This window comes from Bombina bombina, chromosome 5 (assembly GCF_027579735.1).
Source record: "Bombina bombina isolate aBomBom1 chromosome 5, aBomBom1.pri, whole genome shotgun sequence".
Classification (NCBI taxonomy): domain Eukaryota; kingdom Metazoa; phylum Chordata; class Amphibia; order Anura; family Bombinatoridae; genus Bombina; species Bombina bombina.
The window spans coordinates 300,862,601-300,890,132 of NC_069503.1; the positions used below are offsets into that span (position 1 = coordinate 300,862,601).

The following is a 27,532-nucleotide window of genomic DNA, read 5'->3' on the forward strand; positions in this document are numbered from 1 at the left end:
CACTGAAGTTATGTTGTCCGACTGGAACCTGATAAACCGGAGTGAGGCTAACTGGGGCCAGGCCAGAAGGGCATTGAAGATTGCCCTCAGCTCTAGAATGTTTATAGGAAGAGCAGCCTCTGACTGATTCCAAACTCCCTGAGCCTTGAGAGAGCCCCAGACTGCTCCCCACCCCAGAAGGCTGGCGCCTGTTGAAACAATCACCCAAGACGGTCTGAGAAAGCAGGTTCCCTGGGAGAGATGATCCAGAGACAACCACCATTAAAGAGAGTCCCTTGTCTCCTGCTCCAAAGTTATTAGAGGAGACAAGTCTGCGTAATCCCCGTTCCATTGCCTGAGTATGCTTAACTGCAGAGGCCTGAGATGGAAATGAGCAAATGGGATGATGTCCATTGCCGCAACCATCAGTCTGATTAACTCCATACACTGATCCACTTAAGGCCGTGGAGTGGACTGAAAAACTAGACAAGTATTGATAATCTTTGATTTCCTGACTTCTGTCAGATAAATATTCATGTATAAGGAGCCTATTATGGTTCCCAAGAAAGTGATTCTTGTGTCTGGAACTAGGGAACTCTTAGGGAGTTCTTAGGAAAGATAACACCATGTAGGTGTGGGATCTTGCTTGCTTAAAAATTGGCGCCTGGACTAGAATGTCGTCCAGATAAGGCACCACCCCAATGCCCCATGACCGAAGGACCGACAACAGAGACCCCAGAACCTTTGTGAAAATTCTGGGAGCCGTGGTCAGGCCAAAAAGAAGAGCCACGAACTGGAAGTGTTTGTCTAGGAAGGCAAATCTTAGGAACTTGTGATGATTCATGTGAATAGGGACATGTAGGTATGTGTCCTTTAAATCCTTTAAATCCACAGTTGTCATGAATTGACCCTCCTGAATAGTTTCCATCTTGAAGGAAGGAATCCTGAGAAATTTGTTTAGACTCTTTAGGTCTAAAATTGGTCTGAATGTTCCCTCTTTTTTGGGAACCACAAACAGATTTGAATAAAAACCCTGACCCTGTTCCTGGACTGGAATGAGAACAATCACTCCCAAGGCGGAGAGGTTCTTTACACAATGTAAGAATGCCTCTCCTTTTATCTGGTCTGTAGATAATCTTGAAAGCAGAAACCTGCTACTGGGAGGAAAACTTTTGAACTCCAATTTGTATCCCTGAGAGACTATTTCTATCGCCCAGGGATCCTGAACATCCTGAATCCAAGCTTGAACGAAGAAGGAAAGTCTGTACTCATTTGTTGATTGACAAGTTCCTACCCCAAGGAATTATTTCACAACGTGAAATAAATTGCCTCCCCAGGATCTAGTATCCAAACCACATAGATAAAGGATTAAACACCTTTATAACATCTTGGAACCTTATTTAGAACCCAAATTATATAATCTTCATGTACTGGAATCATTTGGACTTTAGCATTTGTATTAGTGTGAGCGGCAGCAACTGTTCCAGATAGCGGATTATCAGTGAGCTCATCCACTGCTAACAGCCCAGCCTGCTACTTACAGGTTATATTGTATAATCTTCTTGATTACAATTGTCACAATGTTTTTGTATATAATTCTAGCTGACTACTTACTGTGTCACACCCTACTTTGTGCATGAACATCAATACTGTCACTTCTTTGCTACATTAATGGAAGGTAACACATCTCACCTTTACTGGTGTTAGGGACCAGTTTGCATGTTTTTCCAGGACATGAATTTTATGATCCATAGAATCAGCAACATAGACATACCTCAAAAACACAAACAAAACAACATTTTTATAAACAAAACATATTAACAAAAATAAGTTATATTAGTTTACTTTAACCTGTCAAACCATTAATAATAATAATATGTGCTACACAAATTCTAATAGTAACAATTACTTGGGACACAATGACAAATCATAATGTAATGCATGCACTTATGTTTATTCTTTGTTTGTCTTGTTAGCAATAATACTTATTAGAACCTATGCACTAGACTCAAAGATAGTAAATGTACAAACTATTCGAACTGTGGGTGTTTACATATCTGTCTGACTCCTATTCTAAAGATTTTTTTTTAACTTCCTTGGTGGGCAGTAGGGATGGGCGTATGTTTCTAAAAATTCGAAATTTAAAACGACTTTTGATACATTCATTCTAATCGAATTTCAAATGTTTATATAACATTCTAACATTCTATTTTCGAATTTTCATTTTTGAATTTTTCTATAAAATTCGAAAATGTTTGCTCAAATAATAGAATGTTTAACTATGTATTCATTCAATTTCGAAATGTAATATTCGAATTCGACTGTGACATTCAAATTCGAAATTGTATTTCTAGACTAATACTGTGGGCGAGATTACGAGTTTTGCGTTAGAGCCTATGTGGTGCTAACAAGCAGTTTTCTCTCACCGCTCACTTACCTACACCGCTGGTATTACGGGTTTTTACAAACCCGGCGTTAAAAGACAAGAAGTGAGCGTAGAGCAAAATTTTGCTCCACACTTGACTTCAATACCAGCGCTGCTTAAAGGGACAGTCTAGGCCAAAATAAACTTTCATGATTCAGATAGAGCATGTCATTTTAAACAATTTTCCAGTTTACTTTTATAACCAATTTTGCTTTGTTCTCTTGGTATTCTTAGTTGAAAGCTTAACCTAGGAGGTTCATATGCTAATTTCTTAGACCTTGAAGGCCACCTCTTTTCAGAATGCATTTTAACAGTTTTTCACCACTAGAGGGTGTTAGTTCATGTATTTCATATAGATAACACTGTGCTCGTGCACGTGAAGTTATTTGGGAGCAGGCACTGATTGGCTAAACTGTAAGTCTGTCAAAAGAACTGAAATAAAGGGGCAGTTTGCAGTGGCTTAGATACAAGATAATCACAGAGGTTAAAAGTATATTAATATAACTGTGTTGGTTATGCAAAACTGGGGAATGGGTAATAAAGGGATTATCTATCTTTTAAAACAATAAAAATTCTGGTGTAGACTGTCCCTTTAAGTCAGCGGTGAGCTGGTCGTACGTGCTTGTGCATGATTTCCCTATAGGAATCAACGGGGAGAGCCGGCTGAGAAAAAACACCTGCAAAAAAGCAGCATAAAACTCAGTAATGCAGCCCCATTGATTCCTATGGGGAAATAAAATTTATGTTTATACCTAACACCCTAACATGAACCCCGAGTCTAAACACCCCTAATCTTACACTTATTAACCCCTAATCTGCCACCCCCGACATTACCGAAACCTACATTATACTTATTAACCCCTAATCTACCGCTCCGGACTTCGCCTCCACTATAATAAACATATTAACCCCTAAACCGCTGCACTCCCGCCTCGCAAACATTAGTTAAATATTATTAACCCCTAATCTGCTGTCCCTAACATCGCCACCAACTACCTACATTTATTAACCCCTAATCTGCAATCCCCAACGTTGCCGTCACTATACTAAATGTATTAACCCCTAAACCTAAGTCTAACCCTAACACCCGCTAACTTAAATATAATTACCATAAATCTAAATAAAAATTAATATTATTACCTAATTAATTCCTATTTAAAACTAAATACTTACCTGTAAAATAAACCCTAAGCTAGCTACAATATAACTAATATTTACATTGTATCTAGCTTAGGGTTTATTTTTATTTTACAGGCAAGTTTGTATTTATTTTAACTAGGTAGAATAGTTATTAAATAGTTATTAACTATTTAATAACTACCTAGCTAAAATAAATACAAATTTACCTGTAAAATAAAACCTAACCTAAGTTACACTAACACCTAACACTACACTACAATTAAATCAATTCCCTAACTTAAATACAATTAAATAAATTAAATTAGCTAAATCACAAAAAACAAACAAACACTAAATTACAGAAAATAAAAAACAAATTACAGATATTTAAACTAATTACACCTAATCTAATACCCTATCAAAATAAAAAAAGCCCCTCCCAAAATAAAAAAACCCTAGCCTAAACTAAACTATCAATAGCCCTTAAAAGGGTCTTTTGCAGGGCATTGCCCCAAAGTAATCAGCTCTTTTACCTGTAAAAAGAAAATACAAACAACCCCCCAACAGTAAAACCCACCACCCACACAACCAACCCCCCAAATAAAATACAAACTAAAAAAACCTAAGCTCCCCATTGCCCTGAAAAGACCATTTGGATGGGCATTGCCCTTAAAAGGGCAGTTAGCTCTTTTGTGGCCCAAAGCCCTAACCTAAAAATAAAACCCAGCCAATACACCCTTAAAAAAACCTAACACTAACCCCCTGAAGGTTAAAGATAAAGAAAGATAAAGGGATTATCTATCTTTTAAAACAATAAAAATTCTGGTGTAGACTGTCCCTTTAAGTCAGCGGTGAGCTGGTCGTACGTGCTTGTGCACGATTTACCTATAGGAATCAACGCGGAGAGCCGGCTGAGAAAAAACACCTGCAAAAAAGCAGCATAAAACTCAGTAACGCAGCCCCATTGATTCCTATGGGGAAATAAAATTCATGTTTATACCTAACACCCTAACATGAACCCCGAGTCTAAACACCCCTAATCTTACACTTATTAACCCCTAATCTGCCGCCCCCGACATTGCCGAAACCTACATTATACTTATTAACCCCTATTCTACCGCTGCGGGCTTCGCCTCCACTATAATAAACATATTAACCCCTAAACCGCTGCACTCCCGCCTCGCAAACATTAGTTAAATATTATTAACCCCTAATCTGCTGTCTCTAACATCGCCACCAACTACCTACATTTATTAACCCCTAATCTGCCGTCCCCAACGTTGCCGTCACTATACTAAATGTATTAACCCCTAAACCTAAGTCTAACCCTTACCCTAACACCCCCTAACTTAAATATAATTACCATGAATCTAAATAAAAATTAATATTATTACCTAAATAATTCCTATTTAAAACTAAATACTTACCTGTAAAATAAACCCTAAGCTAGCTACAATATAACTAATATTTACATTGTATCTAGCTTAGGGTTTATTTTTATTTTACAGGCAAGTTTGTATTTATTTTAACTAGGTAGAATAGTTATTAAATAATTATTAACTATTTAATAACTACCTAGCTAAAATAAATACAAATTTACCTGTAAAATAAAACCTAACCTAAGTTACACTAACACCTAACACTACACTACAATTAAATCAATTCCCTAAATTAAATACAATTAAATAAATTAAATTAGCTAAATAACAAAAAACAAACAAACACTAAATTACAGAAAATAAAATACAAATTTCAAATATTTAAACTAATTACACCTAATCTAATAGCCCTATCAAAATAAAAAAAGCCCCACCAAAATAAAAAAAAACCCTAGCCTAAACTAAACTATCAATAGCCCTTAAAAGGGTCTTTTGCATGGCATTGCCCCAAAGTAATCAGCTCTTTTACCTGTAAAAAGAAAATACAAACAACCCCCCCAACAGTAAAACCCACCACCCACACAACCAACTCCCCAAATAAAATACAAACTAAAAAAACCTAAGCTCCCCATTGCCCTGAAAAGAGTATTTGGATGGGCATTGCCCTTAAAAGGGCAGTTAGCTCTTTTGTGGCCCAAAGCCCTAACCTAAAAATAAAACCCAGCCAATACACCCTTAAAAAAACCTAACACTAACCCCCTGAAGATCGACTTACTGTTCTGAAGTCTGGACATCCATCCTCAAGGAAGCGGCAGAAGTCTTCATCCAACCGGGCCGAAGTCCTCAACGAAGCTGGGAGAAGTCTTCATCCAAGCCGGGCAAAGTGGTCCTCCAGGCGGGCAGAAGTCTTCATCCAGACGGCATTTTCTATCTTCATCCATCCTACGCGGAGCTGCTCCATCTTCAAGACATCCAAAGCAGAGCATCCTCTTCATCTGGAGTCTTCTTACTGAATGACGATTCCTTTAAGTGACATCATCCAAGATGGCGTCCCTTAGAATCCGATTGGCTGATAGAATTCTATCAGCCAATCGCAATTAAGGTAGAAAAAATCCTATTGGCTGATGCCCCTAAACCTGCAAGATTAGTAATACCAGCGGTAGTGAAAAAGCAAGGTTAGGACCTGTTAACGCTGCTTTTTCAGCCTAACGCAAAACTCGTAATCTAGCCGTGTCTTTTTTAAATGTAATATTCAAATTTGAATGTGACATTCGAATACGAATGTCACATTCAAATTCAAAATAGTATTTCTAGTCTACTACTGTGTTTAATAAATGTAATATTTGAATTAGAATGCTACATTCGAATTTGAATGTAACATTCATATTCGAAATAGTATTTCTAGTCTACAACTGTTTAATAAATGTAATATTCAAATTTGAATGCTACACTGAATTTGAATGTAACATTCAAATTCAAAATAGTATTTCTAGTCTAATACTGTGTTTTATAAATGTAATATTCAAATTCTAATGTGACATTCAAATTCAAAATAGTATTTCTAGTCTACAACTGTGTTTTATAAATGTAATATTCAAAAAACATTTCGAAAACTGTAAATAACATTCAATAATAGAATTTTTAAGAATATTCGTTCTTATCAACATTCTATTATGAAAATTGAATTTCTACAATAGCATTCGTTCTAACATTCGAATTTGAATATAAACACATTCACCCATCCCTAGTGGGCAGTACTTGTTTATATACTTTGCCAGCAGCCCATGGAGGCTTTTTTTAAAAAATAGGCCATACTTCTAATCAGATGCCGATCCCCCAACAAAATGTAGTGTATGTATGTATGTATGCATGCATGCATGTATGTATGTATGTACGTATATACGTACGTACGTACATACTTATGTATCTATGTATGTATGTACATACGTACGTACGTATGTATGTACATATGTATGTATGTAGTTCTACTTGTTTTATCTCCAAAAAAAACCAGAATCAACTGCATTTATATGATATGGAAGTTAAAATATGTTTATAATTGATAACTAAGCGTTTATGACAGTCTACAGACTTTTTCATTTTCCAAGCAACTTTGTAGAAACTTAGCAACAGTGTAAGATATTATAACAATATGTACTTCTCTTCAGGTGACCAATTGAGCCCGTTAGCATAATAAAATCCAGATGCCACTTGTTTAACTTCACCAGGACTATAATATACCACATTTGACCACGCTAATCCCAGGACCATCTCCACAAGTCTCATGGTATAATCAGTAAAGTAATAATCATTGGTGGTGTAAAAGCTTTCAGGTCCAACAGCTATTATATCATTCATGCTGTAAAGAATAAAAAAAATATATAAGATAAAATAGATCATTATACAAGTACACTACAAGTATTCAAGTATGCCTGGTTGGTACTGATAAAATGTCAATATTTACTGTTTGGTTTGTTAAATTGACCATAAAATAATATATTTGGAAACCTAAAACAAATTAAAAAAAAAAAAGGTTTAAAGAAACAAAACAATATGGCTTATCAACCTCACTATTTCAATATGTTTAAGTCTCCATTGAGTTTAAATCACAGTATTTTAGGTGGGTAATACACAAGGTTTAAGTATTTTTACTCCATTCCTGTAATAACCTCTAGCTCAGTTGTTTTAAATATATTTACTGTCTCTGAACATATTCTCTTTGCTTCTAAAAGCGCAAAAGACAGCCTTGTGCACAGCTCAAATGAGCATTTCTGTAAATTATTGTCATATCTGCTCTTGAATTTCTGCGAGCATTCTGACAGCTAATATGGGAGTAATTATCTTAAAGGGATATGAAATCCAAAAATGTTCTTTTGTGATTGAGAAAGAGCAATCTACTTCTGTTATCAAATTTGCTTTGTTCTCAACTTCCCATGATATTCTTTATTGAACTAATACCTAGGTAGGCATCAAGAGCACTACATGGCAGGAAATAGTGCTGCCTTCTAGTGCTCTTGCAAATGGATAACTTTCTTGCAAAACTGTTGCCATATAGTGCTCCTATATTTGAGTACATTGGTCACTCCATAATTCATCCATAGTTTGACAAAGCCAAAATCACAAACACGTCAGCAGGTTATGGAGTACCTCACCTCACCTTTACTCCAAACTTCTTTGCAGTGCAACTATGTTATATATTATCCTGTGTTGTGAATAAAGTCTATAGAGATGAGCAACTCTCAAGAAAAAAAAAATGTTTTTGAGGGATCTCGCTATACTGACGAGACTTATTAGATCATCTCACCAGAGCTGAGAGGTTTAGATGATCAGACCCTATGTCTTTTTTCTCTCCAATGTAAAAGGGGCAGCCTATTCAAAATTAAACTTTCATGATTAAGATAGGGCATGCAATTTTAACGAAGAAAAATTGATTATAGGAGTAAATTAGAAAGTTGCTTAAAATTGCATGCTCTATCTGAATTATGGAAGTTTAATTTTGACTAGACTATTCCTTTAAAGTTCATGCACATACTTAGTTCATGTGTTATTTAAAAAAAATAATAAAAAATGAATTGTCAAACTATGAAACTTGTACACAGATTAAATCCAATCAACTAAATATATCTTGACCTTTACGCCAATACATGTAATTGCAAAAATTCTTCTAGTAAAACTATTAAAACTTCAGTGATCAATTTTACTGTATGCTCAAATAAGCTAAACATACAGCAATAGGTCACATACACTCTCATTCCCTTCACTGTGCAAGTCTGGAGAGCCAGCCATGATGCGTACTGCAACAGTGGCAACGTGGTACTGTCAATGCAAAGCACACTACAATCAGGAAAAGGTAAGTTCACATACCCACTGCTGTATCTTCCTTTGGCCATGTGTACTGCCAATTCTATCAGAGCAAGCTATTACTAGGAGCAGTTCTGCAAATAGAAATATACTGCACAAATATTTCTAATCAAAAATGTAAAGCACTGTTAAAGGGACATTCAACACTGCCCACAACATTAATCTATGTTGAAAAACTATAAATAAAGATCAAGCTGCAACGTGCCCCCTTTCTCTTACTTCCTGCCTTCACTGTTGAATCGTCTACGATAACTTCAAAATTGGTGTACTAACATGGCTTCCTAACTCCCCCCACCGTGACGTATTCAGCTTCTTTTTCAAACCAGCAGCCAATGATAGCCCATTCCTCGGACTGAAATCCAAGCGCGTTCACGGCCGTTAGCGCATGCGCGATACACTAGGAACACTAAAAGCGGAACTATAATAAGCCAAGTTGTTTCCGTTCCGCTTATATTACGCATAGTACTCTATTTCGTTCTATTAGGTAAAACCCGATCCGATATGCAGCGTCACCCGCAAATGCCGGCGACGCTGAATTTTGCGCTGGTTTGGTATCCTATATAAGGCGTAACCTAGAAGTTACGCCCGTATATTTCTGCCGTCGCCCGTAGTTTTTTGGGCCATAGGCAGGTATACCAAACCCGCGCAGTTTGATATCCAATATACAGCGTAAGGACTTACGTGGCGAAAATGGAGAAATCTTACTCCATTTTCACCTCGCCACAAAAAGCAGCCGTAGTAAGCCTTACGCTGTCTATTGGAGCCCCGTAACTCCCTAAACTACCTGCCAAATAAACCTAACACCTAACGCATGCGCAATGTCTATCTACCTGTCAACCGCGATCTGCTAAATAAAACCTAATGCATGCGCAATGTCTATCTACCTGTCAACCGCTATCCTCCGCCGCAATCCCTAATAAAATATTTAACCCTTAAACCGCCGCCCCCTACATTAACTACCCCCTATTGTGATCCCCCTACACCGTCGCCAAATATATTAAACTACCCCCTAAAGTGAGCCCCTTACACCGCCGCCATCTACCTTACCTACCCCCTAAAGTGAGCCCCTTACACCGCCGCCAGTCTTTAAGGGCTTAGAAATTAGCATATGAGTCTACCTAGGTTTAGCATTCAACAAGAATACCAAGAAAACAAAGCAAATTTGATGATAAAAGTAAATTGGAAAGTTGTTTAAAATTGCATGTCCTATCTGAATCATGAAAGTTTAATTTTGAAAAGACTGTCCCTTTAATTGTCTGCAGAGACATAAATCTGATTATATTTGTACTGTTTATTAGACACCAGATGCAGCACACGTCTGCCTTAGTTAATGGATGTATTATGAAAGAGGAACAGAATAAAAGACCCTGAATGATTAATTAAACAATCAACAATGAGTATCATTCTATAGTAGGACACTTAAGATGCTAAATATTAAACAAAGAAAGTAATTATGTTTATTTTACCAAATTCTTATGACAAAATCCTTCAAAAAACTTGAAGAAGTTCATCAAAATTAGCATGCAAACTATACCAGACATGTGCAATTCGTTTCAGCTGAATTTCGTTTTCGGACTAATTTTGGCCATTCGGAGATTCATATGAATCCAAATTTCCGAATTTGCACTATAACTAAAATTCCGAAAATGAATAAATCAGTTTCCGAAATTTCGGATCCATTCTTTATTCATATTCGGAATTTGTTCTAATCTAAACCGCAGTTCCCCAACATTGCGACACTAACTAAGACTCTAAATAAAGCTATTAACCCCTAAACCGCGGTACCCCCACATCGCCAACACTAACTAAACCATTAACCTCTAAACCACCGTAACCCCACTTCGCCAACACTAACTAAACCTATCAACCTCTAAACCACCGTTCGGACACTAACTAAAACACTAAATACAGCTATTAACCAATAAACCACCGTAACCCCACATCGCCAACACTAACGAAACCTATTAACCTCTAAACCGCCATACAGCGTACACCAGTGACGTGCAGTGAAATCAGAGGCTGGTGAGGCACTGGCACATATATGAACTTAATAGAGTTAGCTTAAATTTCCTATTAAATTGGCACGTTGCACAATGATGATTAGCATTCTTTACAACACACACATACAGGTAAGAAACTAATTAAATTTTAGTTATAAAGGCAAATGCAGTTCCACTATTTTCTCGGTCTTTCTCTCTCTCTCAATCTCTTTCTCACTCTCTCACACTCTCTCTCTCTCACTCTCTTTCTCTCACTCTCTTTATCTGCCTCTCTTTCTCTCACTCTCTTTCTCTCTCACTCACTCTCTCTCACTCACTCTCTCTCACTCACTCTCTCTTTCACTCTCTTTCTCTCTCATGCTCTTTCTCTCTCACTCTCTTTCTCTCTCACTCTCTTTCTCTCTCACTCTCCTTCTGTCTCTCTCTTTCTCTCTCTCTCTCTTTTTCTCTCTCTCTCTCTCTCTTTTTCTCTCTCTCTCTCTCTTTCTCTCTCTCTCTTTTTCTCTCTCTCTCTCTTTCTCTCTCTCTCTTTTTCTCTCTCTCTCTGTATCTCTCTCTCTCTCTCTTTCTTTCTCTCTCTCTCCCTCTCTTTCTCACTCTCACACTCTCTTTCTCTATCTCTCACTCTCTCACTTTTTCTCTCTCTCTCTTTCTCTCTCACTCTCCTTCTGTCTCTCTCTTTCTCTCTCTCTCTTTTTCTCTCTCTCTTTCTCTCCCTCTCTTTCTCACTCTCACACTCTCTTTCTCTATCTCTCACTCTCTCACTTTTTCTCTCTCACTTTCTTTCTCTCACTCTCTTTCTCTCTCTCACTCTCCTTCTGTCTCTCTCTTTCTCTCTCTCTCTCTCTCTCTCTCTCTCTCTCTCTCTCTCTCTTTCTCCCTCTCACACTCTCTTTCTCTATCTCTCACTCTCTCACTTTTTCTCTCTCACTTTCTTTCTCTCACTCACTTTCTCTCTCTCACTATATATTTATAGTGATGTTATACTGCGTGTGTGTGAGTGTGTAAGTGGTTTTGCACAACATTTTTTTTATGACACACAAAATATATATTTTTTTACAGCAAATATACTACAATATTTAGAACATGGAGAGGGGGTCTGAAAAATCCAGTCAATGAATATTATTCCTTTGCATAAAAAAACTTAGCTATTATTAATTTAACCCTTAGGTGAAAGACAGGGCTGAAACACATTACTTACTAACTTACTACAACTTACATAAATCTGGCAGCCAAAAGGCTGAAAGCACTGAAAATAATGATTTATATAGGCAGGGTAATCAGTGGCACCAGAACCCCCCCCCCCCCACACCACCACCACCACCACCAGCACTGATTGCTATCACAAATCACTAGGAGCACATTGCCAGAGAGCATTTGCCAGCAGTTTAAAGATAGAGAGTTGTGCTGCCCCATCACCCATCTTGAATTCAGAGCAATTGACGATTTTAAAAGAATGTGCAGGGTGGGTCAGATGGAGGGCACACTGCTTCCACGGAGCATTTAGATGGTTCACATTTTTTAACCCAGTCAGGCAACAGTTAGCTACTTACAAACATCCTACAGTCAGATGGTGTACACCATGCTGCAGACAGTGTACATACAGCAGCTCTCCCGGAAGTAAACAGCACACAGAAGGAAAAGTCAAAGCAGCTTTTGAGGGCACTATGCTAGCGCTCAGGATACTTTCAGCTTCAGCAAGTATGTAGCCCTTTCACACCAACTTCTGTCCCTCCCTGCAAGCAATTACCAGTCACAAGCACGGCACAGTTACCACGCGCCACTAAATCACTTATTTATTTACTTGCAATAGCGTGTGGAAGGATAGACCAAGCGCTTCGGGCAATACTTAAGTCGCTCTACACATAGGTGCTCTAGCTCACCTGAGGGGAAACTAACATATAATGTATAGTGAAGAGCGCCAAAAGATATGATAAGAGTAATTTATCTGGTATATATAAAAAATTACAAAGGGTACAAATCACATATCCTTAACAGCTATGGATAGAGTAGCAATAAAATCACATAACAAAACACACAATGCAATAGACAATGCTATATCAATATAAAACAAGCAATAAGGTGCACCTTAGAAATAAAGATAAAAATACTTGATAGTCTCTGATCCCTGTCGTTCAGTAAGAAAAAGGCAAAGTCGTAACAGAATGATATCCAAAAGTTACAGTGTTGTGGAGCTCCGGTGTGTTTCCGTGAATATTCCAAACCAAAAAATACAAATACAATAAAAACAGTATAAGATGGTGATCCTAAAAATGTGTCAAAAAATGACAAAAAATCCAAATCCAAAAATGGTGAAAAATAGAATAAAAATATAGAAAAATGTAGAAAAAAAATAAAATTGCTTTGCTTAAATCCTATTGGCTGATTTGATTTTTTCAGCCAATATTGAATCCTCAGTGTGCGGTGGACGATCGCATGAAGAGGACCTCCACATCGGACCGATGGACCTCTGTCTGGACCTCCACCTGGACCTCTGCCTCCGCACATCCACCGACCGCTCCGCCTTCGCTGGGATGAAGAAGATAAAAGATGTCGTCCCGTGATGGATGAAGATGGAGCCGCCTGGATAAAGATGCTTTGCTGCTGGGATGAAGATCTTTTGCTGGACTTCTGCAACTGTGAGTACCGATTTTGGGGTTAGTGTTAGGTGTCTTTTTTTGTTATTTTTTGGGTGTGTTTTTTTTAGATTAGAGCTTTTTTTATTTTAATAGGCCGAAAAAGAGCAGAATGCCCTTTTAAAGGGCAGTAAAAGAGCTGAATGCTATACCCATACAAATGCGTAGATTAGGTTTTTTTGTAAGGTTTTTTTTTGTGTGGGTTTGGGGGGTGTGGGTTTTGCAAAAGAGCTGTTAACTTTAGGGCAATACCCTACAAAAGGCCCTTTTAGAGGGTTATTGGTAGTTTATTATAGATTAGGTTTTTTTTTTGTTTTTTTTTTAAACGGGGTATTAGAAAAGGAATAATTTTTATTATTTTGGATAATTTTCGTTTGTTATTTTGTGGAATGTGAGGTTTTATTTATTTTTGGGGTGTTTTTTTTTAGATTAGGGCTTTTTTATTTTTAAAGGGCTTTAAAAAAGCCAAATGCCCTTTTAAGGGCAATGCCCATACAAATGTCCTTTTCAGGGCAATAAGTAGATTAGTTTTTTTTTATTTTGTTGGTTTGGGGTGGGGTTGTAATGTTAGGGGGTGTGCGTTTTAAATTATTTTGCAAAAGAGATGTTAACTTTAGGGCAATGCCCTACAAAGCACCCTTTTAAGGGCCCTTGGTAGTTTATTATAGATTAGGTTTTTTTTTATTTTGCAGTGTTTTTTTTGTGTTTTTTTAAACGGGGTATTAGAATAGGAATAATTTTATTATTTTGGATCATTTCATTTGTTATTTTTTGTAATGGTTTATTTCACAGGTAAGTTTGTATTTATTTTAACTAGGTAGTTAGTAAATAGTTATATTGTAGCTAGCTTAGAGTTTTATTTTTATTTCACATGTAAGTTTGTATTTATTTTTAAATAGGTAGTTAGTTAATAATTGTAACTTTAATTTAGGTCTATTTTAATTATGTTAAAGTTAGGGGTTGTTAGGTTTAGAGGTTAATATAGTTTACTTTAGCTAGTTGCGATGTGGGGGGGCGGTTTAGAGGTTAATAGGTTTAGTTAGTGTTGACGACATGGGGGTACGGCGGTTTAGGGGTTATTACCTTTACTTAGTGTTTTAGTTCATGTTGACGATGTCGGGGAACGGTGGTTTAGAGGTTAATAGGTTTAGTTAGTGTTAGCGATGTGGGGGTACGGTGGTTTAGAGGTAAATAGGTTAAGTTAGTGTTGGAGATATGGGGGTACGGAGCTTTAGAGGTTAATAGGTTTAGTTAGTGTTGGCGATGTAGGGGTACGGCGCTTTAGAGGTTAATAGGTTTAGTTAGTGTTGTTGATGTGGGGGTATGGCGGTTTAGAGGTTAATAAGTTTAGTTAGTGTTGGTGATGTGGGGTGACGGCGGTTTAAGATAATTTTGTTTCGGTAATCGGCAGCAAATTAGTTATGCTAAGTTAAATCGTTTTTTCGGATTCTTTCATTTTTTTAGGATCCATTCTTAATTCATATGCATTATTCTATTCTAAACTTTAGAATAAAATAATGAATAAGAATAAAGAATGGATCTAAAATAATGAACGGATCCGAAAAAAACTATTTAACTTAAACTAATTTGCCGAAACAAAATTATTTTTTTAACTAATGAAAACGAAATTTTCAAATGGAACTCATTTGGGTGAAAGTCATAAAAAAAGATGATTCATAGAAAATAACTATTACTTTATGTCTGACACTCTAATGTGCAGCATAATGATTACTCATATTGTAAGCAAATTTATAAACATGGACATGTATTTATTATACCATTCTGTAATCTTCTGGATGCCAAAAAAGCAGGGAAAATCAGTGAAAAAAAAGGGTTAAATAAATCACATGTCTTTCTATTTCATGCCAAAGAAATAATTTAAAAAAAAATAATAAAAATAAAAAATTCCAGACGGGCACTCTCACTAGCAGGGGGTGTCAATCAGCCCGATCGTATAGGATCAGGCGCATTGCACCGCAGCCTCAGAGGCAGCGGATCAGTTATTGCTTCATAACTGCTGTTTCTGGTGAGCCTGAAGGCTTGCGCAGAAACAGGGGCATCAAACTCGATTTGGAGCTTGATAATTCGGTCCCATTGTGCTTAAAGGAATAGTCAACACAGTAGATAGAGAGACAGTCAACACCAGAAATTTTGGTGTTTAAAAAGAAAGATAATGCCTTTATTACCCATTCCCCAGTCTTGCAAATCAACACTGTTATAGAAATACACTTTTTACTGCTTTGATTACCTTGTTTGCAGACTGCCCCCTTATTTCAGTTCTTTTGACAGACATACATTTTAGCCAATCTGTGCTGCCTCCAGGGTAACTTCACGTGCATGAGCTCAATGTTATCTATATGAAACACATGAACTAATGTCCTCTAGTGGTCAAAATGCATTCAGATTAGAGGCAGTCTTCATTGTCTAAGAAATTAGCATATGAACCTCCTAGAATTAGCTTTCAACTAAGAATACCAAGAGAACAAATCAAAATTGGTGATAAAAGTAAATTGGAAAGTTGTTTAAAATTGCATTCCCTATTTAAATCATGAAAGTTTTCTTTGGACTTGACTGTCCCTTTAAAGGGATGCTAAACCCACATTTTTTCTTTAATGATTCGGATAGAGCAGGCAATTTTAAGTAACTTTCTAATTTACTCCTATTGTAATTTTTGCTTTGTTTGCTTGCTATCTTTCTTTAAAAAGCAGGAATATAAAGCTTAGGAGCCGGCCCATTTTTGGTTCAGAACCTGGGTTATGCTTGCTTATTGGTTTGCTAAATGTAGCCACTAATATGCAAGCGCTATCCAGGGTGCTGAACCTAAAATGGGCTGACTTCTAAGCTTTACATTCCTGCTTTTTAAAAAAATATAGCAAGAGAACGAAGAAAAATTGATAATAGGAGTAAATTAGAAAGTTGCTTAAAATTGCATGCTCTATCTAATGAAAGAAAAAAAATGTGGGTTTAGTGACCCTTTAAATGCTTTTGTACACAAGAGTCTTGTGGATGATAGACAGCAGTAAAGCAGATTACAGTACCTTTGTAGAAGTGCATGCTTAATTGTCTTCAGGTGCATAAGAACATTATCTTCTTCCAGGAACTTAAATATCTCAACAGTGCTCTTATAATGAGGGTGATTTACAACAAACAGATATACTGTATCATCTGAAAAGAATATGCAAATATGGCATTATTGTCCTAGAGTACCTGACCTTTTTTACCACAAACCAAGAAAAAGCTAAACATTGTTACATCATGTTTACACAGAGAGGGCAGGCATGAACTGGATGCAGAGGAGAGGGCCATGTGATTGGGGTTTGGGGTCCCCTGAGCCTTAGACATGAACAATAATCATATTTATTCAGCGTAACTGCACCATTACAAATACTTTTTGATCTAAAATTATATCAAATCACACAAAGTAATAGCTCTGTATGTTTTAAAGAAGGCATTATGGAGCTTACTTTCATAAAACAGACAAAATCTATCAAGAGACCCAATTCCCCCTTAGATTCCCTTAGTATACAGTACTTCCACTGCACTGGATTCTGGATAGGACATGCAAATGAATTCTACTAACTGCTGCCCCAACTAATTCCACACTAACATCATTCTCACCTTTGTAGTCCTCACGTCCTGTTTCTCACCCTCCTACCATCTAGATTGTAAGTTCCCACGGGAACAGGGCCCTCAATTCTCCCTGTATTTGTTTGTTAAACTTTGTCTGGTTTCTTTTATATTGTATTGTACTGTACTTTTATCTTTGTACCCATGGACAGCGCTGCGGAATCTGTTGGCGCTTTATAAATAAAGAATAATAATAAAAAAGTACAAATGAAAAACTGATAGCTTATAGGTCCATGGAAGAGGAGCATTCACTTTAAAGGGTCTTTAAACACTAAGGGAAAGATTGAGTGGCGCGCTAACAGTTACGCGCAAGTGATGTCGGCTTTATCTCGGCTGTTTGCTTGGAATGGATGTAGCGCACGTATTACAAGTTTGAGCTCAATTGAATTTAACGCGCGTTGGGATAGCGCAACCTCAGAGCTCTGGTCAACTGTTTCACAAAACTAAAAAGTGTCAGAAAACACATAAAAATACATAAAAAAGAACAGTTACACTCATAATAGAACTATCTAATAAAAATTATTGTAAAAAAAAAAAAAAAAAAAAATCGCACAAAATGTATGATCATAGCAAAGGAATTAATATACTATTTAATCACCGCTGAAGTTAATTTGCATCTAAAGTTGTCTATATAGAAGTAGAGTCTACAAGGAAATAAGTGTAACTTAAACATTTATTTTTACAGATAAATAAAACCATCTGCAGTAGATAAACACTGACATTAAAACAAAGCCATTTGTTCATATGAACATTGTACTTTATTATGCAATGCATTGCTAATAATGCTAAAAATGATTGCTAAAACAAGTGCTAAAACAAATCTGATTAAAAATTCGGAGCCAATAAGAAAATTTAGTAGCTAGACAGTGGTATTTGTACCCATAATAGTTAGGAGCCAGTGGCTCCCTGGCTCCTGGGTTTGTGGTGCCCTGCGCTTAAAATATTTTAAAAAGTATTTGCAAATCTAGAGTAGTTCAGTCATACAACAATTGCAAATTCCTTGAGAAGGTTTACCTGGCCAGATATCAATTACGTTTTGCATGAATCTAACCAATCACTGTGTAGGATGTATCCAAGTAAGCTGTAGCATCTTTAAGTATGCAGTATGCACTCCAGCCTCTCTGGACAGCTATTTACAAAATACTTTGTCTCTATAAGGGGAATATGAGTTTAATGGACCATTAAAGGAGGGGGTTTAAAATGTCATTACTTTTCATAAAAACTTGCACCAGAAGGGAAGGTTTTAACTTCTGTGGCTGCTAATTCTGAGAAGCTGAAGATGGATACATAAAGTAGATTTCATAGGTCTACAATGCATGTTCCTTAATCTGACTGTTAGATCCTTATTACTACTGGATGTTATAGAAGCTCTGCGTTATTAAAATAAAGTACTATGTGCGATAGAAAGATAGACAGACAGATAGGTAGATAGACAGACACTTATTTAATAAAATGGAAATCATGTCTTAGGTAAATTCTTCAGAGCTCACACCAGATATCACCCTATTATCTCTCCTGTCATTATTAATGAGTGTCACTGTTTTGCAGAATTGTCCACGGCAGCAGCATCAGCCGGGATGACAGGAAGCGGTGCTGCTGTTGAGGAATATCGTCCCCTGGCCGGGATTCCAGAGCCAATAAGGAGAGTGTCTAGGGCTGGAGGCCTGGAGCATCATCTAGAAAGTACGGCTCGGGATCATCCGGCAGTGGACTCTTGGACAGGTGAGAGAAGTTTTCTGTTGGGCGTAATGTGTGTGGTGCAAGTGTTCAGGGTGATAATGTGTCGCAGGCGATAGTATTAGGATTGAGGTGCTGGAGAAGGGGCTTTAATGGGGGGAGGAGTTTCTGGGGTGCCTGTGGACACAGTGACTGGTAGTGCCGCAGTGCCTGTGGGGAGCCCTCAGGTAATGGTTCCACTTGGGCAGGCTGAAGCCACTCCTGGGTGTAATGCCTTTGCTCAATTGGCCTGCTGGGCATGCACCTGTCAATTGAATTGAGGGAAAAGATTCACAAACATGAATTTTTGGAACTATTCTCGCTCCTGCCTTTGGAACAATCTTTTGAAGTTCCAGAGGATCCTAAGAAGGATCCATCAAAAAAGGAGGAGGAGGAGAGGAAGAAGCGTTACAGGAAACTGCCCAAAACGTTCACAAATTGGTTCAAGGCATTTGTGATCTACGCAAGTGTGTACACAGGAAAGTTTCCTGAGCAGGGGGATGCGCTTTTTTGTTATTTGGACAAAATAACGGCTGCCCAGAGGACTTATGGGGGTATGGCCTGGTGGTCATACGATGAAAAGTTCAGGCAGAGGTTGGTGGTCAAGCCTGACATGAATTGGGATGATAGGGACATGGGCCTATGGCTTAAGATGATGACCCCACTTAGGTCCTCACAGCCCTTTCGAGCTAGTGTCGGTGGCCAATCCTCTGGAGGGACGTCGGCTGCGGACAGAAAGGGATTTTGTTTCGCATTCAACGAAAAGGTTTGCATGTGGGGATGGAGTGCAGGCTTCCGGTGGATAAAGTGGCTGATACTGCTATGGCCAGAAAGTTTTTTGGCTACTCCTAAGGTGACCCTAAGAGAATTGCAGTCATTGATCTGGAAATTGAATTTTGCTTGCAGGATCATACCGATTGGTAGGGTTTTTTGCAGAAGGCTGTCGTTGGCTACGGCCCGGGTGTTGCAACCTCACCACTTCGTGAGGCTAAGGAGGGAGCTAAAGGATGATTTGAGGGTGTGGATTTTGTTCTTGAGAGAATTTAATGGAGCGGCCTTGTTTCAGGAAGTCAGGAGGTCCAATGAGGACCTGGGTTTGGTCACTGATGCATCAGGCTCATGTGGGTTCGGGGCTTATTTTCAGGGTCATTGGTGTGCGGCTGCATGGCCTGAACCATGGTTCGAGTGCGATCTTATTCGGAACCTGGTGTTTTTGGAGTTGTTCCCGATAATTGTGGCATTGTTCATCTGGGAAGGGGAGTTGGCGAACAAATCGGTGTTGTTTTACGCTGACAATATGGGGGTAGTGGCTGCTTTGAATGGGCTTACATCGGCATTGTTGCCTGTGTTAAGATTACTGAGATTGTTAGTCCTGCAGTGTTTGAGAATGTTCTGGTTAGGGCAAAGCATATCCCTGGGGTATGTAATTCTATAGCTGATGCTTTGTCTCGTTTCCAGTGGCAGCGGTTTCTAGACTTGGCACCAGAGGCCGACGCCGAGGGGCAGGAGTGTCCGGTTCACCTCTGGAGGCTTGGAACGGAGGATTGGCTGGGATAGTAAAAGAATCTTTAACCCCAGGTACTTGGTCAGCTTATGAAAAAATTTGGCTTGACTGGGAAGCGTGGTTGTCATTTCTAAGGGTTAGTGAGTTGGAGGATGATTTGTGTGGTCCAGTGTTGGAATAGTTGTGGCATTTGAAAGGTGAGGGTTTGTCTGTCTCGGTAGTGGAGAAAAGGATGTCTGTGTTGGCTTTTAGACTTAAGTTGTTAGGGTTACAGGATGTAACCAAAGTTTTTGTGTGAGGCAAGTCTTGAAACGTTTGAAGAAGAGGGTTAGGTGTTTGGATGGGAGGAGGCCCATCACCTTTTCACTAAAGCTTAGTGTTTGCAATGTATTGCAGCACGTGTGCTCGTCGCAGTTTGAGGTTTTCCTGTTTTGGGATGTCTTTATATTGGCATTTTTTGGGGCCTTCAGGATATCAGAGTTGGTGTGCAAGAGTAGGGTCTGTCCTGGAGGTTTGTTGGTTGAAGACGTGGCCCGTTGTTTATTCATTCTGACGGGTCTTTCTTATCCCAATTCCAGTTTCGGGCAGTGTTGGCTAAGGCCCTAGGGTCTTTGGGGTTGGATACTTCTGAATTCGGGTCCCATTCATTTAGGATTGGGGCGGCTACTGAAGCATCTTTGCAGGGTCTGGGTGAAAGGGGAGTAAAACACATTGGGAGGTGGAGATCTAATAAGTACTCTGTAGATGAGAAGAAAAGAAGAGGCGCCAAATAGTGTGTACCGTTATGCTACAAGAGGCCAAAACCCCATATAACGATTCCTACTTACAAGATATTCAGCACTTGAAAAGTGCCACATGAGCCTTCTGAACAATTAGCAGCCGTTCAGCAAGCTGTGTTGGCAAATATATTCCTCCAATTGTGGGCTGTAGGATTGACAAAAAGACACAAAAGCGCCACAATGTGTGTATCGGTATAATGAGAGGCTAGTGCGCATAAGATGAAATATACTCACAAAATGTAGAGCACTTGATAAGTGCCACAAAGACCTCCTGAACACTTAGCAGCTGTCCAGATCACTGTAGCCTTAAGCAGCCCTCTGCGGTCTCCCAATGTGATGTACGTGATATCCCCAGATAAAACACAGGAATTCACTCACCAATGAGGCAGAAGGATCAAACAGATAAAAAGCTAAAAAGCTGTGATAACTATATAAAAAAGTGTTTATTAAAAACAAATAATGCCACAATGCGTTTCCCGGTTTCTATGACCGTTTCATCAGGTGTAATTAACAATAGAAAGTAACACAGCTTATAAAGCCCTAGTCGGCGTCTAACCCAACTTAGAGCACATGCGTGAACAACCTCACCAATGATAAACCAATCAGGACCACTCTAACGAACCGGCACATTACCGATTGGGTAACAAAAAAGGATTGGTGTACCAAGCCTTACTTCCCAACCAATAGGCGTTAAATAGATAAATACTAAATACCTAACTGACTGAGTGTCTAACTACCGCTGTCAGATTATTTAAATGTACAAGTTCTAAACTATGTACAGATAGAACACTTTGTGCTTTGCCGGATAAAATCGCCAATAGTATTAGTTGATTCTGGTACAAGCAGATAATATATGATACCTAAAAAACTATATCATAGTACTATTTTTGAGATTATAACAGCGATCTATATCGCTACTGATTGGATATCTAATGGTTGTTCACACATTTACAAACATACGCCTAAAAACATATATAAAAACATATATAAAAAAGCAACAACATAATTCATATTCTATTAACTTTTTGAATCATTAAGATACATATAATATTATTCCATAGTATGTGCTGAAACCTTAATGAAATGGGGCACATAAAGTCTATGAACAACCTAAACAAAACTATTTAAAATTACATGATAGATTACCACTAAAATCTTTTTAATTTTTTATTTTTATGTGACATTTACTAAAAAAGTGGACCAGCAATGTATCTATGAAACTGACCACCTTAATAGTAAAAAATACTAAAAAAAATATATATATATTAAAATACACAAGATGAAATAAACTCTTGGATGGTTTCCTCTGAACCATTCCAAATAATTAACAAATCGTCAATGAAACACAGCTTGCTGGACAGCTGCTAATTGTTCAGAAGGCTCATGTGGCACTTTTCAAGTGCTGAATATCTTGTAAGTAGGAATCGTTATATGGGGTTTTGGTCTCTTGTAGCATAACGGTACACACTATTTGGCGCCTCTTCATTTCTTCTCATCTACAGATTACGTGACTGGCCAATATCGTTTTGGAATGAGTTTGCTGCCTGGAGTCTCTTGACAATTCTCCTATAGTGTGGACATTATATATCTATCATATTGAGACGGTCATTATATCATCTTATGTTATTTGTTTTATCATTGTTATATACACACACAAACATTATTGGAGACTCCAGTTAGGTTGAATGATCCCCGCTAAATTTGTCTGAGTGTTAGTGTATGTCACATATTTGGTTATTATCACAGAGATCAGTAGGTCATCTGTCTCTTAGCATTTGTGGGGTGCATCTGATTTATTATTTTTTATTTACTTTCAGTTACCACTTGGCATTTGTCAGAGAGCGACCTTGTACTTAATACCTTGTGCTTATTGCACATTTGATATTTCCAGCACTAATATAATTTATTATAATTATTTTCACTCTTTTTTTAGCACTATTATTTTTCAATATGCAAAGTAAAGAGCAGAGGATTAGTTTTCGTCACTCACTTAGTAATTTAGACACTCCACTTGAAGAACTCTCTAGGGAGGATGAGAAACTCACTTTCACACAACTTTTACACAAATTAGAAGATGCTTTAAAATGTGAGCATAGACACTGGTGGGACATTGATACTTTAAAGAAATACAAACTTAAAGGTCACATACCAAGAGGTTTATTATCTAAAGTTTGTTCTTTTACACATGATAATGATCTCAAATGTTGAAAAAGCAGGCCGAAATCTGATTTGGTGTACGTGTGATGTAGCCTCCTTATATTCAAATAGAGCACATGATTTAGGTTTGGATGCAGTGGATGATTTTTTAAAAAGAGACCAATTTTTACCTTCCAAACAAAGGCTATTTTTATTAGAGGCTATATCTTTTGTGTTGAAACACAACTATTTTGTCTATCAGGAAAGGTTTTTTTTACAGATCAGGGGAACGGCCATGGGCACCAGGTTTGCCCCCAGTTTTGCTAATTTGTTTATGGGGTTATTTGAGGAGAAATATATCTACAATTCCACACTGGGGCGAGCCTGGTGTTCTATGGCCGTTTCATTGACGATTTGTTAATTATTTGGAATGGTTCAGAGGAAACCATCCAAGAGTTTATTTCATCCCTTAATAACAATAATATGGGTTTAAGTTTCACCTCCAATATAAATAAAGATAGCATTGAATTTTTAGATTTAGTTTTAAGCTGGGACAGTAGTGGACATGTGAGTACAAAAACTTTTTTCCAATAAGTGGATACTAATAGCTATTTAAACTTCAGAAGTAACCATTATAAAGCTTGGGTAAATAATATACCCTATAACCAATTTTCTAGGGTTCGTAGGAATTGCACTACACTGAATACTTTTGATGACCAGGCAGAGATCCTGAGGTCTAGATTTCTTGAAAAAGGTTATCCTAGTAGATTGGTAGAAGAAGGGTTTAGAAGAGCCAGGAATAAAGATAGATCAGAGTTATTTATAAAAAATACTAAGGTTGATTTGGACAATCGTATTCTACCTTCTTCATAAAATAATCTGAGGTTTATAAGCAAGTTCACTAGTAACCACAATAAGATTAAACATATTTTATGTAAGCATTGGTATATTCTACGTAATGATTGCATTTTGAAGAACATCTTAGATGAATTTCCTATATACACTTTCAAGAGAGCTCCGACATTAAAAAATAAATTAGCTCCGAGTAAGGTGGTAATGAATAAATATATCAAAGGGAATAATATGAGAGCAAATAAGGAAATTTGGCCTATAGGGAAAATGTTTTTTTTAGGTGCAATCGACCCAATTGTGGGCTGTGTAATCACACTTCAGGAATTAAGTTGAATTTTCAGTCCTATTCAACAAAGGAAGAATTTGAGATCAAGTCTAGATTCATATGTGATTCGTGTTATGTGGTTTATCTCCTTGAATGTCAGTGTGGGGTTCAATATATAGGGAGGTCCTCAAGACCCCTTAAGAAAAGGTGGGGGGAACATAATAGAAATATTAAGAAAGGGATAATGAATCATAGCGTCCCACGACATAGTATCCACTGTCATGATGGACACACTGACCTATTTAGTATTTTCCCTCTAGAATATATTGCCCCTAAGTGGGGCAGAAACAGGTTGATCCATCTAAGACAGAGAGAGACGTTTTGGATATGGAAGCTTAAGACCCTTGTACCACACGGCCTTAATGAAAATATTGACATGGTTGCTTTAATTGAGTCAAGCCTGTTTTAGGCATGTCAATGCTAGAGCTTTCTTGTGTATTTTAATATATATTTTTTTTTTAGTATTTTTTACTATTAAGGTGGTCAGTTTCATAGATACATTGCTGGTCCACTTTTTTAGTAAATGTCACATAAAAATAAAAAATTAAAAAGATTTTAGTGGTAATCTATCATGTAATTTTATATAGTTTTGTTTAGGTTGTTCATAGACTTTATGTGCCCCATTTCATTAATTTTCAGCACATACTATGGAATAATATTATATGTATCTTAATGATTCAAAAAGTTAATAGAATATGAATTATGTTGCTTTTTTATATATGTTTTTATATATGTTTTTAGGCATATGTTTGTAAATGTGTGAACAACCATTAGATATCCAATCAGTAGCGATATAGATAGTTGGGAAGTAAGGCGTGGTACACCAAGCCTTTTTTGTTACCCAATCGGTAATGTGCCGGTTCGTTAGAGTGGTCCTGATTGGTTTATCATTGGTGAGGTTGTTCACGCATGCGCTCTAAGTTGGGTTAGACGCCGACTAGGGCTTTATAAGCTGTGTTACTTTCTATTGTTAATTACACCTGATGAAACGATCATAGGAACCGGGAAACGCGTTGTGGCATTATTTGTTTTTAGTAAACACTTTTTTATATAGTTAACACGGCTTTTTAGCTTTTTACCTGTTTGATCCTTCTGCCGCATTGGTGAGTGAATTCCTGTGTTATATCTGGGGATATCACGTACATCACATTGGGAGACTGCAGAGGGCTGCTTAAGGCTACAGTGATCTGGACAGCTGCTAAGTGTTCAGGAGGTCTTTGTGGCACTTATCAAGTGCTCTACATCTTGTGAGTATATTTCATCTTATGCGCACTAGCCTCTCATTATACCGATACACACATTGTGGCGCTTTTGTGTCTTTTTGTCAATCCTACAGCCCGCAATTGGAGGAATATATTTGCCAACACAGCTTGCTGGACGGCTGCTAATTGTTCAGAAGGCTCATGTGGCACTTTTCAAGTGCTGAATATCTTGTAAGTAGGAATTGTTATATGGGGTTTTGGCCTCTTGTAGCATAACGGTACACACTATTTGGCGCCTCTTCTTTTCTTCTCATCTACAGATTACGTGACTGGCCAATATCGTTTTGGAATGAGTTTGCTGCCTGGAGTCTCTTGACAATTCTCCTATAGTGTGGACATTATATATCTATCATATTGAGACGGTCATTATATCATCTTATGTTATTTGTTTTATCATTGTTATATACACACACAAACATTATTGGAGATTTCAGTTAGGTTGAATGATCCACGCTAAATTTGTCTGAGTGTTAGTGTATGTCACATATTTGGTTATTATCACAGAGATCAGTAGGTCATCTGTCTCTTAGCATTTGTGGGGCACATCTGATTTATTATTTTTTATTTACTAATAAGTACTGTTTGTATGTCCACCCTGATTTGAAAGTTTAGTTTTCATGGCTGGTAACCGCTACGTGTTTTTCTTTTGGTGTCCTAGGTTTGAGAAGGATATGGGCTGTTGGACATTCCTTTGTGTATTGGGCGAAGAGAGCTGTGGCTATGAAAACTGATGGTTTACGGTTAGGTTTTCCAGCGGAATCATGGGAGGTAAAATGGTTCGGGGTAAGGGGCCTTCGTTGGGAAAGGGTTTTGTTAATGGTAGTTGATTATTGTAAGCAATATCCTCACCCTGAAGTGTTGGTGGTTTTAACGGTTTTAACGACTTAGGTTTTATGCCCCAGCAAGAGCTAGTCAGAAAAATCAAGAGGGATTTGGGGAGATTGCAGGATTTGTACCCTCAAATGAGGATTGTGTGATCTGATATTGTTCCCAGGCGGGTGTGGCGGGCTGCATGGGACCCAGTGAGGTTGGATAGGAATAGAAGGAAAGTTAATAAGTTGATTGGATCATTTGTTCGTAAACTTGGGGGTGTCGTGGTTCATCAGGAGGTGGGCCAAGGGGCATTTTACTTGGGTGATGGGGTCCAGCTTAATGATTTTGGGCTGCAGCTATTCAATTTGGATTTGAAGGAAACATTGAGGGGGTTGGCGGGACTGGACTGAGGGTGTCAGGCCAGTCGTTGGCGTTGGGTGCTAGTTCTTTACATGGGGCAGTAAATTTGGTCAAGTGAAAAAGGGCGAAATTGGGGCCTCTCCAAGGAGTGAGAGAGCACGTGTAGGGCTTCTGGGGACAAGGGGTTCCTTAGAGCCAGGTGGTAAAAGATTGGGAATAACGGGTTCAACAGAGATGAAAGTTGTGCCCAGTGGAATGAAGGCAATATTTATCAACGGGATGAACTAACACCCCAGTTTAGCGAAATAGGTGTGAAGGTTGGTCAGGTTATAAGTTATAAAATGGTTTGTTGTACTGGTTGATTGTATGTTTATATGTTATTTAAAGTTATTTAAAATATTTATTTAATAAAGGAGCTGCGGCCAAAAGTTTATACCAGCACGGGAGTCCTGTGTCATTATTTAAAGTGGGGTGGAGGCGAAATTTGACTCAAGAGGTCAGTGTAAATCAGCTCAGTAGAAAAGGATTACTCTACCTTTCTCCTCAATGTATGTGCTGATTCCATGGGGATTAAATGAAGCCAACTCAAAATCCCTGCTGAAACGTAATGAAATTGGACGTAGTTCTTCATCATTAAGGTCCAATAGAAATATTTCTCCTGGTTTTTCAGGTGCAAAGGAAATTAGACCTGGATATTTCAGACCCTAAAACACATGTAAGTATAATAATTCATACACCAAAAAAACACAAACAGCTCTT

At 37.8% G+C, this 27,532-nt stretch overlaps 1 protein-coding gene across 2 annotated transcripts in view; it reads right to left on the minus strand.

Moving 5' to 3' along the window:
* Window positions 1-27,532, minus strand: part of LOC128660295 (serum paraoxonase/arylesterase 2) — a 152,508-nt gene that overhangs the window by 24,401 nt on the left and 100,575 nt on the right. Inside the window, exons 4-7 of one of the 2 annotated variants that reach the window (XM_053714068.1) lie at window positions 27,309-27,477; window positions 16,438-16,564; window positions 7,061-7,261; window positions 1,672-1,753 (exon numbers count right to left, since the gene is read on the minus strand). In XM_053714068.1, the coding sequence (XP_053570043.1) occupies window positions 1,672-1,753; window positions 7,061-7,261; window positions 16,438-16,564; window positions 27,309-27,477 (579 nt within the window). The remainder of the gene's footprint in view (window positions 1-1,671; window positions 1,754-7,060; window positions 7,262-16,437; window positions 16,565-27,308; window positions 27,478-27,532) is intronic. The other variant, XM_053714069.1, reaches the window with a different exon arrangement.